Source organism: Mytilus edulis, chromosome 3 (assembly GCF_963676685.1).
Source record: "Mytilus edulis chromosome 3, xbMytEdul2.2, whole genome shotgun sequence".
Classification (NCBI taxonomy): Eukaryota; Metazoa; Mollusca; class Bivalvia; order Mytilida; family Mytilidae; genus Mytilus; species Mytilus edulis.
The window spans coordinates 88,237,169-88,255,106 of NC_092346.1; the positions used below are offsets into that span (position 1 = coordinate 88,237,169).

General features: G+C 31.1%; 1 protein-coding gene across 1 annotated transcript; it reads left to right on the forward strand.

Moving 5' to 3' along the window:
* The first annotated feature begins 1,212 nt into the window (after window positions 1-1,212).
* LOC139514632 (zinc metalloproteinase nas-13-like) lies at window positions 1,213-17,535 on the forward strand. Its single transcript, XM_071304081.1, has 15 exons — window positions 1,213-1,826; window positions 7,353-7,464; window positions 7,941-8,046; window positions 8,890-8,972; window positions 9,471-9,591; window positions 9,987-10,056; window positions 10,757-10,960; window positions 11,513-11,657; window positions 12,613-12,720; window positions 13,483-13,623; window positions 14,391-14,552; window positions 15,556-15,807; window positions 15,942-16,097; window positions 16,416-16,547; window positions 17,400-17,535. Exons 1-15 carry the CDS (start codon window positions 1,689-1,691, stop codon window positions 17,516-17,518), a joined length of 2,049 nt encoding a protein of 682 aa, XP_071160182.1. The 5' UTR covers window positions 1,213-1,688; the 3' UTR covers window positions 17,519-17,535.
* Window positions 17,536-17,938: the final 403 nt, after the last annotated feature.

A 17,938-nucleotide genomic window follows, 5' to 3' on the forward strand; every position in this document is an offset into this window, starting at 1 on the left:
ACTATATTGTAATGCTTTACCTGGTGTTGGTAGTGCGTTTCTGTAATCTGCAATACCAGTATAAGCAAACCGATATCAGTTGCATAAACCAAAAAAAAATGATTCGGCAAACCGAGCATCATAGTCGTGGGTCATTTTCAAATTACGCATTGTGAAGAAATTAAGTGCATTTGTTAAACACAAGCCTATATGATATACCATTTCACAGCTTATTATACATTCTTTTTGCCTTCCCCGCTCGGCAAAATGGTAAAATTTGATTTCTCTAATCAAAGGGCAAGGACAACGAGGAACATTCCTTAACTTTTCAAGATTAAACAAAATGACAGTGTTCTGGCTCTTGTATATTGTCAAATAATCTGTCATTATTAATTTATTGGTACATGCACGAATGTAATTTTGGTTAGATGATTGTAACTGTATTGTACGAGTTTAATATACAAAAGAGCTAATAGACAACAGTTATCTTTAGTATAATAACTGAAAACTAGAAAGAAATACGTTCTTTTTGAACTTTTGTTTTGAAAATTAAAGAAAAGTTGTAGGGCAGAGATTAACAATCGCTTTTCAAACGTTGCCCAATTTATTTGAACATTTTTTGTGAATTTAATATAATGAAATTATAAAAAAAAAAAAAAGGACAACGCTCTGGATGACTTTTCAGACTGAATTTGTTAAGGTAGATGAATGTAAAAATACTGATAAATGCATGTTTTTTATACACATATATCTATTGTTTGGTGTTTTAAGGAGGTATCCCATAAGTTGTTAATTAAAGAAAATATGATAGAAGCTCGTATCCCTGCAAACAAAGACGGAGACCAAAGAGCTTATCCACAAAGGGACATGGTTTATTTTAAGAAAAAGGTTTTAAAAAAAACCGACTCTAAACGGTTTGTATTTGTTCTGTTTAGTTTTGAGTTTTACTTTTGGCAGGGTGGTGTGTTGTAAAATCAAGACAGACGCCAAGTGTTGACCATTATACACTCTAATAAGATCTCATACAAGATTTTATTTCAATTTGTTTGATTCATTACCTATACCTTGATGGGTTAATAAAACAGCTATACCTTTGAAATAAGAAGTGAAATATTTACTGTCACAATTCAGAACTTTTCTAGGGTTTGAAAATGTACATGGACGATGGCTTACGAATTTTATGAAATCAGGATGATATAAGAATCAATTAAAGTCTTATCTCTGGATGTTACTTTCGTGTTGCTCCGTCTGCGGGTTTCTTTGTTGTGCTGGTGTAGACTGTTGTTAGTCTTTTGTTCATCGCGTTTCTTGCTGGTATTTTCTGTTTGTCTTCGGTTTGTGAATTTGAATCTTCTGTCTCTCTTCATTCTTCATTCAGCAATTATGCATAAAAATAAAGAAAATGCAGCAACATTTCAGGTTTTTTTTTCACAAGTGGATCACGCATGAGTACCAAGTGTCGTTGTCTTTTAAGAATTATTAGTGTTAGGTTTAACAATTCTTTACTAAGAAATTGGTCATAAATAAAATATATATTACAATAAACGTACACTTATAAGGGAATATACATTGACTAAAGGTTCTGACAAAAAGGAAGATGTGTATCCGGAGATAAAAGATACAGAGTAGTATATAGTGATTACCTCATTTTAAACCACATGCCATTAGTAATAGATAATAAACAATTAGCCGCTACTCCTTCACAATGAATGTTTTCAGCCAGGATAAAGAACTTAAATGAACTTGAAATATTTAAGGAAGCAACATATATAAAATCAAATAAAAGTAAATATTTTCATATTGGATTTTACACTTGGATAATAAAGATGTGGATTGAAAAACTGACGGTAAGTCACAGGAATTAAAACACACTTTATTTTATTCCTTCTTTTGTATTAACAATAAAACTTTCATAACTGTTGTAATATACTTACCTTTTTTTAAATTCAATAAAAAAACATTGCTTTGAAGACGAGGAGTTGTGTTTACAAATGTATTAACTACTTCACGTCGCTTTCAAATTACAATAACCTCTAAAATATCCATGACATATTTTCCACTGGACTTGACGCAGTTGACCAATTATTCCTTATTCAGAATCATTAATAGTTTCTGTTGCATTTTAAAATAGTTGAAATGTCAAATATTGAACTGAAATTTGTAATCAAAATCAATAATCAGCATCAAAATTAAAAGCCACCTGTAATAAACAAAATGTAGGATTCAACAATTATTTCCAACTTTTAGAATACAAGTGACCATACTATAGGGCTTATAACAAAAAATCACAAGAAAAGAACGTGTATTAGAACGTGAAGTAATTTTTGAAGCGTAATTGTGTTTGGCCAACATAAAAATAACGAACAACTAAAATAAAAAGGTACATTTTATGGCATTGCCAAATTAAAATAAAGAATTAATTTAGGTAATAATTCTTATTTTTATACATTTTTGTTTTTTTTTACTTATTTTTATCAATTTTACGAATTTTTATCTTTGTACCCTTTCCTCATTTGTCAATTTTATGAACTACTTAATGAATTAAATCTGTGTATATATATCCACTTTTTCAAAAGATAAGGTCATAAAATTTCGGAAAGACAACTTAATAGAGGTGCTTGAAATGAATTAGTTCTTAATTAGACCTATCGAACTTCAGAACGTCGATCTAATACAGCCCACTCAACTGTAATAGGCAAGTGGGGTCATTTTTAGTGTAATAATATGTAATTGTTTTAAACCATAATCTGACGTGCTTTCAAACGATGTTTGATTTGTTTGTCCTTGTACTGTAAAATTCTTTTTAACCAGTTGTCTCTTGAATTGGCTCTTAAAACTTTAAAGAATACCATTATTTTAAGGCAATCAAGACTAACCTATTACAATGTAGCAGTTTTAAGATTTCTTCCTTTTCACGTTATTTCACGTTTTTTTGCAATTATATTTGTTTTTTAAATATCACATAACTTGTAAACAAACTCCAGTACAAAACTTGGTATAAATATGAGAAGATGTGGTATGATTGACAACGAGATAACTATCGTACTAAATGAATTGAATCAAAATAATTATAAGCAGCCATATGGCCTTCGACAATGCGTAAACCCCCATACCGTATAATCTGCTATAAAAGGCCAACATTGAAAAATATGAAAAATTCAACTGAGAAAATTAACGGCTTAATTTATAACAAAAATATTTACGAAAAACATGAAACAACAACCACTGACCCGGGACAGGAACATAATAAAAATAGAGTTAAACATGTTTGAAGGTGCCAATTCTCCACTATACTAACTGGGATAATGGTGGAATTGAACGAAGAAAAAAACTGTAGAAATTTATAAAAAGGTTTTTGTTTTCTCTTGTGAAGAGTTGTCACAATGGCAATCATACCACATCTTCTTTTTCATATTAACTCACCAGATCGAAACAACGCAGAAAATGACATCTAACAAAACACAGACAGGATTTGGTAGTCATTTTAACTTCTTGTTTGCACCAGTATAGTGATTAATTTGAAGTGGAGTAGTCTTATTATAGTGTTTATTTAAGATCGATATAAGGATTCAGAAAATTTCTCATACAAAATAAATATAAAGCGTGTAAAATACTTGTTTTCTCGTGTTCTGTTTTCTTGTTACTAATTAATCCCTACGTGTACCTTTTATCGACTATCAACTGTATTTAAGGGGTTTTTTTTGTATCTTGTTTTGAAGTAAAAAGATATAAAAAGTAAAATGAACATTTAAGTGAAAGATTATTTAACGAAAAAAACCTGAATTATTGGTATCTTTTAACTATATATTTGATCACATTCTTTTCTTGTCCATTTTTACAATATGTAGAGTGACTCATTCAGTATGTGTCAGTATTAACATTACATGTATTGACAAGTCAATGTAAGTGGTAGCACTCACCAGATACCGTTTGCTGTCGGTAATCAAATATTTCTACAAAAAACATTAATAGCAGATGGTCGCCCTGCGTTTGAATGAATCACTGCAATGCTTTATTAAGGCTATCTTAATCTTTTTATATTCATGACCAGACATCGGAATTACTTTATATTTTGTGCATTACATAAAGATATAGAACATTTAAAAAATGCTGACTTAATAGAATATTTTTTTTCGGGAACTGCACTCAAAGATGTCAGCTGTGACCATTATTTGCTAACATCCGCTTTATTTCATTCTTGTGAATAGTTCTCTCATTGGTAATCATACCACATTTCAGAATTTTCATATACATATTTTAACTACCAATTAAAATCACAAGATTTTACAGTTTATGTCTGTATATCACAAGCATATCACAGGGCAGCCTTAGCTACCGTTCATTGATCATAACGTTTATTTATAAGCAATAATAATAATGTTTAACTATCTGTTATAGAATTAAATTGAGTGTCGACATTCCATTGCGTTTAATCGGTATTTATATGAGAATCTGTATGTTAAAAGAAAAGTTTCTTACGTTTTATTTGGACGTACGCATTTGATGATATATAAGGTTGTCGTGTGTTGGGAAAGTGTAACCTAATATATACATTATGTGCACTGCTTCTTTTAGTGAATATATCAGTCATTAGTGTATGTCAACACCTATGCATCAATTATGGTCGCCGTGCATAGAAGGATATGTTGGGTATACCTCAAAGGACAGTTACCCATCGACATAAAGAACATACATTTATAAGTAAAATAGACAACTGTCTTATAATATGGCCAACATGCAAATCTACGGTTTTTAAAATAGAAAAATAACTCGTTCTAGCTCTCGTTTCCTGTTACTGTTTCCAAGCCTTCTTGTTATTGTTTCCAAGCCTTCCTGTTATTGTTTACAAGCCTTCCTGTTATTGTTTCCAAGCCTTCCTGTAATTGTTTCCAAGTCAGCTTAATTTAGCTTTTATTTCTTGGAAAGTGACACCAAAAAGCGCACCGGACGCAACAAATTTGTAAATCGTAAAATAAACTAAGTTTAAAACGACCAAAGGACCGTGCTTATGCATTTGTCACCTACCATGATCGCTAGTTATTCAAACGATTGTTTAACAAATGCATGTTGAAATACACAATCATTATACATGTTATAGAAATGAAACTTTCACTACATTCCAGATTATACAGTCTAAATTCATGTAAATGGTATATGCCTTACTTTAAAGTTGTTCTGATCAAAGATTTCTTAGTATTGACAGCTTTACTTTCATCAAAACTAGAAGGTTGCTTTGTTATTAAAGCTGTTACCATTTCTCTAATATCAAATAGTTAAACTCATCTGAGGATCATCACTGTGGCGAAGGAAATGATTAAGATAAAGGTTCTCTATAATTTACCAAATACAAATCGGACGATAGAAAACAGATGTTTTAAATCTAAATATAGACGTATTCAATAACAGTCTTTTTAGTCCCCCCTTCTCTTTATACTGCAGAAACTACCCATGCTAACATTGTTTCTCTTACCAAAAGCTGTAATAATTATGCACCTCGTCTGTTTGATTACCATGTCTTATATTTTCATTCAAGCATACTTGTATGCTCTTTATTCACAAACTCTAACTAAAGGGATTCCCCATTTACAATGGTAATATCAAATAGAGAGAAGTTCTGTATTTTTGGAATCAGGAAAATAACAAGTTATGTTAATGGTTCAAGTATACTACTGTGAAGACATAAGTGTTCAAGAAATTCCTTAAAGATTTTTCACGAATAAGTCCATTTTATATCTTATGTTTTCGTGTCTTTTATACCTGTATTATTAAATTTGTATATTTATATTTTTTGTCGATTCGTATGTCATAAAAAAAGAAAAAAAAGATATGAACCCCGTGTTGAAAAATATATTACATCCGATAATACGTTCAGTAAACTATGCAATTAACTAAATCATTTGTTAAAAAAAAAAATTGTCAGAAATATGTAAGACTAAGAGTTGAATAATGGGCGGAAATGTTGTCTGCATTACGGATATTGTATTTCTCAAGGATCCGCAGGAAGGTATAGTTATGGTAATTGACCAAACTTCCAGATAGTTTTACATAAATTAAGTCAGTCAAAATCAACTTTGTTGTTTGCACCAAACACTTTTATAATATGACAGTGATATAAATCGGTTAAAGAAACTAGGAATGTTTAGAATCAATTAATAATAACAATGCTTTTATAGATAAATATCGAAGCAATATCTATGAACCCATTTGCAGATACAATAACCATAAGTATTCGTTACTTGAGATTTTTCACTATATATTGTATATAAAACTACATTTTTTCAAAAAAATATTTTTTGGTCGTTTTTGGTTTGATTTTAAGAAACTTGGTACCAATAGAAGCAGAATTGTCACAGGTTTATTTGGTTTTATTTTTTTGTGGATCATTTTCTTTTTTTCACAAGATAAACACAAATATTATTTTCTGTTCAGAAATTCGCTATATATAATACTCAACCAAATTAAATTATAAAAATTTATTGTATGTGTTCACATCAAGAGAAAACAAAAACACCAGAAGACAAAACTATCACCAAAGAAACAAACATATTTTAGACAATTCTACGTCGCTGCCTTTATGATAAAAATCCAACCATAAAAGCCCTCAAAATATTTTTTTGAAAATATGTGTTATTATATAAAATGTATAGCGAAAAAATGCAGGTGAGGAATCCCTTTGACCAGGTACTGTACATTAATTATTTATTAAAGTTAAGAAAACCAACAAACAAATTTGGTTTATGTTTGGCACTGACTATACTGCACAATAGGGAAAATTGCAAAAGTGTTATAGTTGATGTGTTTCCCTCGGATTTGTTTTCTCTCAATCGATTTATGACTTTGGAACAGCGGTATACTACTGTTGCCTTTATTAATTCATAACAAATAGTTTTGCACAATATATGACTAACTTTAGTAATTTCTTGTTAAAAATGCAATCTTCTTGTTCGTATACATATATTACAGAAATACTGAGGTGAACAAAAACAAATGACAATGCAAAAAAACACAGAAACTGAACACATGAAATGTTCGAATGAATGCTCACATCATTTTAGTTTCACAAGTTTTCAAAACTATATATGATTATAAGTTATCAGTGATTCCTTGTCGGTTCTCTACTTTTACTAAATAATTGAATATCAAAATCTTCGATATATTGCAATCTGTATATTAAACATTATCAATCTCTATGCCTTATCCCGAGACCACGTCTGTGTACTAGTAGTCTTGGCATAAGGCAAACGGGATACAAAATGAAATAAAACATTTCAAAAAGTCACCATTATATGAAATCAGAACAATTTAAGATCGACATAGCAGTTTCCACGGTTGCTACAGATTGATTTGACAGTCCTGTTTTATTCTGTTTACAGGTAGTCGTTATTTGCCTTGGCTGTTGTATACATGGACAACGAGATCGAGTAGATGTTAAAAATGATCTGACAATTGACCAGGTTATACTTGGAGCAATGGGCGGTACAAACAGTAAGTGGACTCATTAAACAAAGTTTGGTAAAAAAATATCTTGGAAGTTTGTTTTAAATGCTAACTATAGGAGAATATCAGAAAGTGTTTAAAACGGAAAAAAGTATTTAAAGGATGAAAAACCTATTACTATAAATCTTATACTTGTCAAATGATGTGTTACTTTATTTAAGTTTTAAATGTTTTCATTGACATTTTACTATTTATGGATTTTGTCAGCGGTAGAAGATAACATTCTAAACATAAACAGAAAGAATCCTAAAAGAAATTGGCTCTCTTAATAAATTTGGATATCAATATATTTGCATTACATAATGAAGAGTATGTTTAACGGAGTAAATTAATTTTGTATCAGATATATATATTTAAATATATGTAAGCATAACATTGTGTTTCCATCTTGACTCAAATCTAACCAATTGTCCTGATTTATCATAAACTAATACAATATATTGAAATGTTAAAAACTTTTTAAGGAGTTGCAGCTAGCTTGACTTTACCAGACCCAAACCGGACACTCGCTGAATTGGATATGGTTTTAACAAAGAAACAGTATGATTCAATGTATGGTAACTCTACCAGGTAAGGTATTCCCTTATTAAGAATGTTGATGTAAAAACTTTGAATAGAAGAATATATTAAGCTTGGATATCTAGAGAAGTGTTTGAAGGTTAAAGCGGTGCAATGAATACCAAAACCAGTACATGACAAAACTAATGACCAATATGTTCTTTTAAAAATACGCACACAATCAGTACATGACAAAACCAACGCACAGTATGTTCTTCTAAAAATACACACACACTATCAGTAATGACAAAACCAATGTCCAATATGTTCTTTTAAAAATACACACACAATCAGTACATGACAAAACCAACGCACAATATGTTCTTTTAAAAAAAAATACACAAACAATCAGTACATGACAAAGCCAATGCCCAATATGTTCTTTTAAAAATACACACACAATCAACACATGACAAAACAAATGTCCAATATGTTCTTTTAAAAATACACACACAATGAGCACATGACAAAACCAGTGTTCAATATGGGGTTTTTTTAAACACACATGAAATCAGTACATGACAATAAAATGCACAATATCTACTTGAATGCACAAAAATCATTAGATGATATAGCAGAAGACAACCTTTTTGTAAAAATCCCTGTAGTGCAGTGATTCCAGTGTAACAAAATAGTAGATTTAAAATTTTACTCTAAAAGGTTGAGGTGTCTACAAAGAAAGAACAAGTTAACTGTTACTATAACTCCATTTTGTTGTTCAGTACACTGGTTATTATTTTTAAAATGTACAAGTTTATATTGTTGCTTCGAATTCTTTCACCAAATGTTTCTGTCTTTGTTATTGTATACACTTTCGTTATTGAATCTAGATAAATAAAATTTTCTTACTTATAGAACAAAAAGAAAAGCTGTAAGCGATGAGACTGTTTACTGGACAGGTGGCAAGGTTCCATACAAGTTTGCACCTAATCATTTCAGTAAGTAAATAATGTTGATGGTATATTGATAAATATTGAATTGGACTATTCGTACCATTTAACGGCACACAGTTGCCACCTAAAGCTTTAGTTACACAAAAGAGTAATTTTACAGTACCACAGCATTTGGCTTTTCCGTGAACTATACGTTCACAAACAATTATAACAATCATTATAAGTGATGAAAACCTTGTTTAGGACAATCAACAGTGATTTTCCTACAAAATCGGTATATTGGTATATATATATATTTCACTTTATTAGAGAAAATATGTTGTTTGCATTTTATTCATTCATATCTTTAAACATGAAACGATTCCAGAAAATAAATTTCTAGACTGCGAACATAAATGAGTACCTATAAGGAATGATAAAAATCCCGAAAACTGGAAAACATTGATATTTTTGTTACAGTCTTTATATTTTTCTAAACTTGATTGATATATTTTGCCAAAGTAAACATTTCAATGTATATGTTTAATATTTATATAATTAAAGGTGGATATGAACAATGGATGATAAAAGTAGCTATGAGAGAATGGGAGAAGTTTACATGTGTTCGATTCCACGAAGCTCGACCATCTGATTCAAACTATGTATACTTTCAAGATGGATTAGGGTAAGAAGTAACTGTGAAATGTTTGCTTTAAATAGTGTCTTGCTGTCATTTCTTAGAAGTTAACACACACCGCCTAAGTATTGAAGGTTTCAAGTAGAGTAATTTACGGACTAAGAAATCTGGCAAAATCGTCAACATTTAGCATGACACTGTCGATGCTTGATACAAAAACAACACATGATGTCCTTGACGTATATTAAAAAAAAAAATTCTCCATACCTTTAAATGTTATGTTATAATATCTGAATAAGACAGGTAAATTATTTGAACTGAACACTTATTCCAATTTTAATAAAATAATCAAAAGAGAAAATGTGTAAACGTATATACATTATAGAAGTGAGTCAAGAATAATTATCTATTAACTATTTACCGACATACTTTTTATTTTTAAGATGCAATTCTCAACTTGGTATGGTTGGAGGCATGCAAATTCTTAACCTAGACAAAGGCGGTTGTAGATTTGTAAGTATTTTAAACTCATTATCTCCATATGCAGTATTTTTTTTATTCTAAATTAAATTATGTTTTTGCCATTTATCAAGTTCCTGCACTTTGTTTTTTTCGATTATACACACTAATAGTGTTCTTGCATTTTTCACAGCTTCCAGAATTTTCAAATTGCTGTGTAATATTTTGTTTTCACGCCATGAATTGTTTTGAACGCATGAGTGTGACAAAATTCCTAATTCAAATGCCAAGAATAACATTAAAATTTTATGAATTGCAGTTCAAAGTTTAAATGTTTACATGTAAGATCATATAAGATGTTGCAATAACTGATTTTAAAACATGATACTAGTACATGATTGTATTGTAACCGTTAGAAACGGTTAATGTTTGACTGACTGGAGAAAAGCCATCTGAATGAATAACTTAATTTACCACCGTTAATGAATAAAACGAAAAGTTCGATGAAATGGTCATTGTGCCGCATGTGAGACAGGATCTGCTTACCCTTCTGGAGCGCCTGTTTTTTTGGTGGTGTTCGTATTGCTCAGTTTTTGGTTTGTTTTACCTTGTTTAGCCATGGCGTTCTCAGTTTATTGTCGACTAATGAATTTGAATGTCCCTTTGGTATCTTTCGTCTCTCTTTTTCAACACTATAATTATGATATATATTGGAACATTGCATGAACTATTTAAATTTTATTTTATTTTACAGAAAGGCTTGTATCTACACGAAATTGCACATGCTCTTGGAGTAGTTCATGAGCATCAACGTCCTATACGTGATAACTACATTACTATCCTGTATCAAAACGTAGAACCAAGCATGAAAATATGGTTCCAGAAGTACAATCCAGCTGCTATAAAAAGTCATAATGTAGATTATGAATTATCTTCTGTTATGCATTATGGAGTTAAGGTAAGTTAGAACTTTTCTTACGGTGATAATTATATGATAATTCCAAATATAACATGAATATATTTCTGCTTTACACACATTTTTTGCAAAAGTATACATACATGATCATGCATTTATGTGTATCTATTTCAATATACAGTATTAAGCTTCTCTTAATTTGATTATTATTATGCAATTGGACTCATAACCCAGTCTGGTTTTTTTTTCTTCTGTATACTTTTTCACTTTTAATCATAATAGGTGCACTTTTATATATTTGCTGAACTCATAATTATTTTTTATGGGGAATACAAATGATACCATTACGGTGTAAAAGCGTACACATGGTTTATCTGGAATTGAATTATTTTTTTGTTTTTTTTAAATCAGACTATTCATAACTAATATGATATTCAAATCAGACTATTTATTAATGATAATCATATGATATTCAAATCAGATTTCACAACTGCTTTAAAAGTACATTTTATTCTACCATGACAAATTAGTCTCAAATTTAAAGTTTGCTCAATGTACTTTATTTCAGATTTCTGTTGTGTTTTTTTTTTTCAGGCTTTTTCTGGGAATCAACAACAAACAATCCGTGCCAAGGATCAAAGTAGAGAAAGTGAAATTGGCCGGGTGTATGCCAAAGAATTGTCCTTTACTGACGTAGAAATAGTCAACAGAATGTATAATTGTGTTAAAGAAACTTCAGGTATAGTAAACATAATGTATAATTGTGTGTTAATAAACATTAGGTAATTGTAAACCGAATGTATAATTGTGTTAAAGAAACTTCAGGTAATAGTAAACATAATGTATAATTGTGTTAAAGAAACGTCAGGTCAACAGAATGTATAAATAAAGGCAACAGTAGTATAAAGCTGTTCGAAATTCATAAATGGATTGAAAAAAAAATCCGGGTTACAAACTAAAACTGAGGGAAACGCATTAAATATAAGAGGAGAACTACAACACAACAGAAACACAAACAGTAAAGTTTTATAAAAAATGACTATATAAATTGTAATAGATATACATGATAAAACCGAAGGGGTGACTAACTACAGAATAAACACGGATACATACAACAACCTAAACCTGCACATAAAATTCACAGCTGAGTTAGCCAAAGCGATACACGTACAAAGTGACGTCACATATGAATTTGTAAGATTTCCTCAAAATAGGATAGAATAAGGATAGAATTCAAGATTAGGTTTTTAATACTGATATAACATTTATTAATAACAATGAAAATTAAAATACTAATTAATTTCAAATTGTGGTAAAGAAACTTCAGGTAATAGCAAATAGAATGTATAATTGTGTTAAAGAGACTTCAGGTAATAGTAAACATAATGTACACACTTGTATAGGAAACCTCCGAGGACAAAGCAAAAAGAATATATCAATGAGTAAAAAGTAAAATCACAAAAATACTGAACTTAGAGGAAGATCAATTGGGAAAGTCCATAATCACATGGCAAAATCAAATAACAAAACGCATCAAAAACGAATGGACAAAAACTGTCATATTCCTGACTTGGTAAATTTACCAATAGAATGCATCGATAAGTTCAATAACATAAGGTAACGACGAAAAAATACATGAAATCAAAACATTTTGAGATAAAGTCATATAAAACGATAATTGTGTGTTTTTTCAGAGTGTGATGGCGTGACATGCGCAGGGAAGGGTTATCTTGATCAGAATTGTAAATGCATCTGCCCTGATGGGTCAGAAGAATGTACTAGTGGAACAACACGAGATACATGTAGGTACCAATTCTACTTAGCTGAAGATTTATCAGTTAAAGTAGAAATATGGACAGTACATGTCCTATTATATGACCTCAGCAGTTCTAGAAAATTTCAAAACACAGTCCTTTAGGGAAGCACCTCATTAATAATTGTCAATCGTGTGACTTATAGAAAATTTTTAATAAATCAATTATATAAGGCAGTAAATAGTTAAAAGGTATCAGGATTATATTTTAATACGACAGACGCGTCTACATAAGACTCATCAGTGACGATCATATCAAAATAGGTATAAAGCCAAACAAGTACAAAGTTGAAGAACATTGAGGACTGTAAATTCCAAAACGTTGTGCCAAATACGGCTACAGTAATCTATCCCTGGGACAAGAAAATCCTTAGTTTTTTTAAAAATCAAAAGTTTTGTCAACAGGAAATTTATTAAAATGACCATATAATTGATATTCATTTCGGTGTTGACTACTGGGCTGGTGATGCCATCGGAGACGAAACGTCCACCAGCAGTGGCATCAACCCATGCATATGTTGCGGGGCTTAACTATTTAAAAAACATCTCAATCCTCCCCTTTTAACCTTAATGATTAGACTGAAAAGAGGAACACAAATGGAATGTAAAGCAATAGAAAAAAGTATCTGGTAGCGCGTTATACATATGATTTAAACAAAAAATAAATATAACCTACTTCAATTGAAAAGTCTGAAATTTCAGAAGTTGTCCTCGAACTTATATCTCAGACCTCGTGTTTGTCACATTTCAGCTGTAAGCAATAATGCAGGGACTGATAGAGAAAACTGGCTGTGTTACATATGGTCACGACAAGGTGAATGTCAAAGAAATCCAGGTTATATGAAACCCAACTGTGAAAAAGCTTGTGCTCAAGAACAGAAAAACACACAAGGTAATTATTCATATGCATCACGAGGGTTGGTATATTAGTGGCGAAGGGTTGGCTTACTCTTCCGGAGAAGTTGTGATCAAACCTGTTTTTTTGGTGGGATTCGTATTTCTATGTATTGTTACAAATATATGATAGCAATTGTTATGGAAGCTAAATGCATACCAAAAACAAGAATGTGTCCAAAGTACACGGATGCCCCACTCCTACTATCATTTTCCATGTTCAATGGACCGTGAAATTGGATAAAAAATATAATTAGGCATTAAAATTAGAAAGATAATATCATAGGGAACATTTGTACTAAGTTTCAAGTTGATTGGACTTCAACTTCATCAAAAACTACATTGACCAAAAACTTTAACCTGAAGCGGGACAGACGGACGAACGAACGACCGGACGAACGAACGAACAGACGGACGAACGAACGAACGAACGGACGCACAGACCAGAAAACATAATGCCCCTCTACTATCGTAGGTGGGGCATAATTAGACAGCATCAAATTTTAAAAGAACCCTAGTCAGCTATGGTTGACAGAGATGCAACCCAAGATAAAGATAAGTTAAATTATTCATATGTTGAAAGTTTACGATCAAAGTTGCTTCCCACATATGTCTGCTCTTTATCGAACAAAAATTGAAAGTTGCATGACTTTAACTATATTTCTTTCTTCATTTGATTTCCTTTCTTGAAGACGAGGATGTGAAACACTGTAATCGTATTCTAATTATTTCAAGTAAAACAAGGTTTAAACTTAACTATTTCAGGACAACATAACTTGTGTGAAAACACATACGATGATGCCACTTGTGACAAATGGAAGAACGAAGTCGGAGATTGTAGAGTTGCTGAACATTTCATGGCAAAGAACTGTAGAAAATCGTGTGGTTATTGCAATGATTTCACCATTAACCGTACACCTCCACAGAGTAAGTACAGTGTCTATATAATTCTAGACTTTAATTAGAGGTATGAGTGCCAATGAGAAAACTCTCTATTCAAGTCACAATTTGTAAACATGTTATTAAAATGACATCACACGTTAACGATTTCTGCAGTTACAAGTTTAGAACTCAAAACCCAGTTCATCCTTTTCATGATTTTGTAAGACCTTTTTATCAGTGAATAATTTCAGAATAACAATAAAGTCATGGTTTATGAAATGTAAAAGTCATTTACACATACTTTTGTAAATTCATTGAATGTTCTAGTAAAACACGAAAGTTAGTAAAGTTTTAAAAGTAGTTTTTCGAAACGAGTTCGATATAAGGTTTTTTTCAAAAACTCTGATCGATTTGAGCTTGGTCTAAAAAAAATTGAATGTTTTCTATTCTAGATTACAGCAATTTCCTTAGACTTTATTTACATGTCTATCAAGTCAATATATCTGATCTCGCTGTGTTAAGAGATAATTAGTTGTCAGTAGATTTTTTTCTCGTGGTTTGTATCTTCAACATATTTTTATCCTAAATGGAAAGTCAATTCCTTAACGTTAAGCATGTGAAACTAGAAATACAGGGAAAATTATCTAGCTCAGCGTTAAAATCATATGTCCCAATTAGGAAAATGTCTCGTGTGAACTCTTTTATTTGAAATTGAAAAAAAATCAAATCTGCGTATACTTACTTAAAATCTTTCTTTGTAAGCACTTCCACTTTACGCCACTAAAACTCGGCGTATACGTCTCTTATTTCTTTTTATAGAAATATAAGTGTTTACCAAATGTTTAACCATTTTCACATGGAACTTTAATATTTTACAATGATTTAAACGCTTTCAAGATGTTTTGCAAAAACCAAAAATGGCTCGTGGCTTTTCAAGATCCTTTTTAAACATTAAATGATATCATGTGCAATGCAGTTTATTTCTATTTAGACAGAAGGGAGCTGTTTAATTGTAAAATGTTGATGATACATTCATTTCTAATTTTAGCCCAGTGTATGAATGCTCATAATAATGACACAGCTTGTGAAGTATGGGGCAGGAAAGGGGAATGTATCATAAACGACAGGTGGATGCCACTGAACTGTAGAAAGGCGTGCTTTACATGTCCATTCGATGAACAAACTGTAAATACAGTCAAACCATCTGGGTCAACCACTCCTACGCGAAGACCAATGACAACACGGCGACCAACTAGACCTCCTGTGATCTCTACACAACCTACAACTAGGAAACCAGTCGGTAAGATACCAATTTTTTTTAATTCTCAAAACGTTTTTTTCTCTAACAAATATGTTTTTTTGTTGCTCTTATTTTAGACACATTGAACTATTAATAAATAATCTACAAAAGACAATTTTTTTTTTGTTTTTTAGCGGATTGTGTCAACCGTTATCCAAATAAAGATTGTGATGTTTGGGCGCGGTACAAACATTGCACAATAAATCCAACTTTTATGGAGGCTAATTGTATGCTTTCCTGTAAGGTATGCCAGGACAATGATGGTGGAGTTGGTGTGACAGAAAAAACAGGTATGTCCGTCCATATAAAACATTTATTAGCATTTTGGTAGTCTTTTGAGGATCAACATCATTGACAAATTGCAATCATCTTTTGGGGTTTAGATCGAGGTTCTTGATAAATATTAATCCAGAGAACGCTGTAAGTTTGGAGGGTTTGGTTGTTCTTTAAGAAAAATAAATATAAATGTTTATGTCTGGTCCTTTCAGCAAAAAGTTTATCTTATTACAAAACAAGTTTTATGTAATGTTAATTCAATAATTTCACTTGGATTATATTTTAATACAGTAAAACAATCAAACGTTTAATGATTTAGTTTATACTTTTAGTCATGAATAATTGTAAAGACACATGGACAAGTCCCGAAATGTGTCCAATCTGGGCAGAACATCAACATTGTGTCATAAATCCAGGGTTCATGTTGAAACGATGTGCAAAGTCTTGTAGAAGATGTACAACAGGTAAATACATATTTCAGATAAATAAAAATAACCCTTTCAAACTATAAGGTTTTTTTAATTTCAACCAAACATTTGATCATATGTACAAGTTCAAGAGTAGATAATATGAAAGCATTTTCAAATACGTGTCTGAATTACTATGCAGCAATGAATGCCTTCTTGTAAAATGTATTTCAAATGTGATTTTATGTCACATGTATGACATAGTTAACAATAACTTTTCATTTATATTTTCGGCATGGTGCTCCGATGGTTATAAAAACACAATTAACTATTTGAATGAACAAAAAAAAAGTGATGTAACAAACATACCGAACTCCGAGGAAAATTCTAAACGGAGTCCCTAAGCAAATGACAAAATCAAAAGCCATATCGCATCAAACGAATGGATAACAACTGTCATATTCCTATATAACTTGTTTTAGGCATTGTCTTATGTAGAAATGTAGAAAATGATGGATTAAACCTTTTTTTATAGCTAGCTAAACTTCTCAATTGTATCACAGTCGCATATAATTCCATCTTTGTTTTACTTGTTGATTGATTTTCTAAATATTTTACCACTGTGTTTTGAGGTTAAATTGACATGCAGCTTTATGAGACTTGATTTCAATGCAATGCATCTCAGTATGCCGGAAAGATGTAATTTTCTACCATTATTGAAAATATATTCATGTGGAAACCCAAATTGTTTTTTGGATCCAGACGAGACAAGTCATCTATGTTTAGTTCATTACAGCAAATACAGAATACATAACCGACTTTGTTTGGTATGAGTATTCTTGTCACATTGATGATTTTAACACAGCTAAGGCAATTTCTGAAGAAATGTATGTAACTTTTATTTTTCAGGTTTAAGACAAGCCGCAGAACAAGTCGTTCAAGCAAGCACAGAGAACAATGCAAACACACTCATAGGAACTCTATCTAGTTTATCGTTGATGCTGGTTTTGTTATTGATTATTGTTTAATAAAAATGTTTATAATATACTGCTAGTATTTTATCCTGTAATTACTCTTCTATTGTACAAATAATAGGCACACATAAATCTTATCTTTACGTCTTGTGCAATTAAAGTTGCCTGTTACTCTGCTTCCATGTTGAACAAATGGGAATGTGAATATTTATTTTTATGTAGCCGTTCATTTTGGGATCCTCTTCGCAGTTCACGCTCACACAATGTCAATTTCTTTGAAAAATCAGAGGCAACTTTTCGGATATAAACAAATATCCCTACATTTAACCTTTTATTCCCACTAGGCAATGTAACCAGATTTTAGCAATCCACACTCATTTAGGCCAATGTACAGACAGCTAAAGACAATTGTAAATATTCATTTTATCCACGTTCAGTTCATATACATTGAAAACCGTTCCCATAGCAAATAGT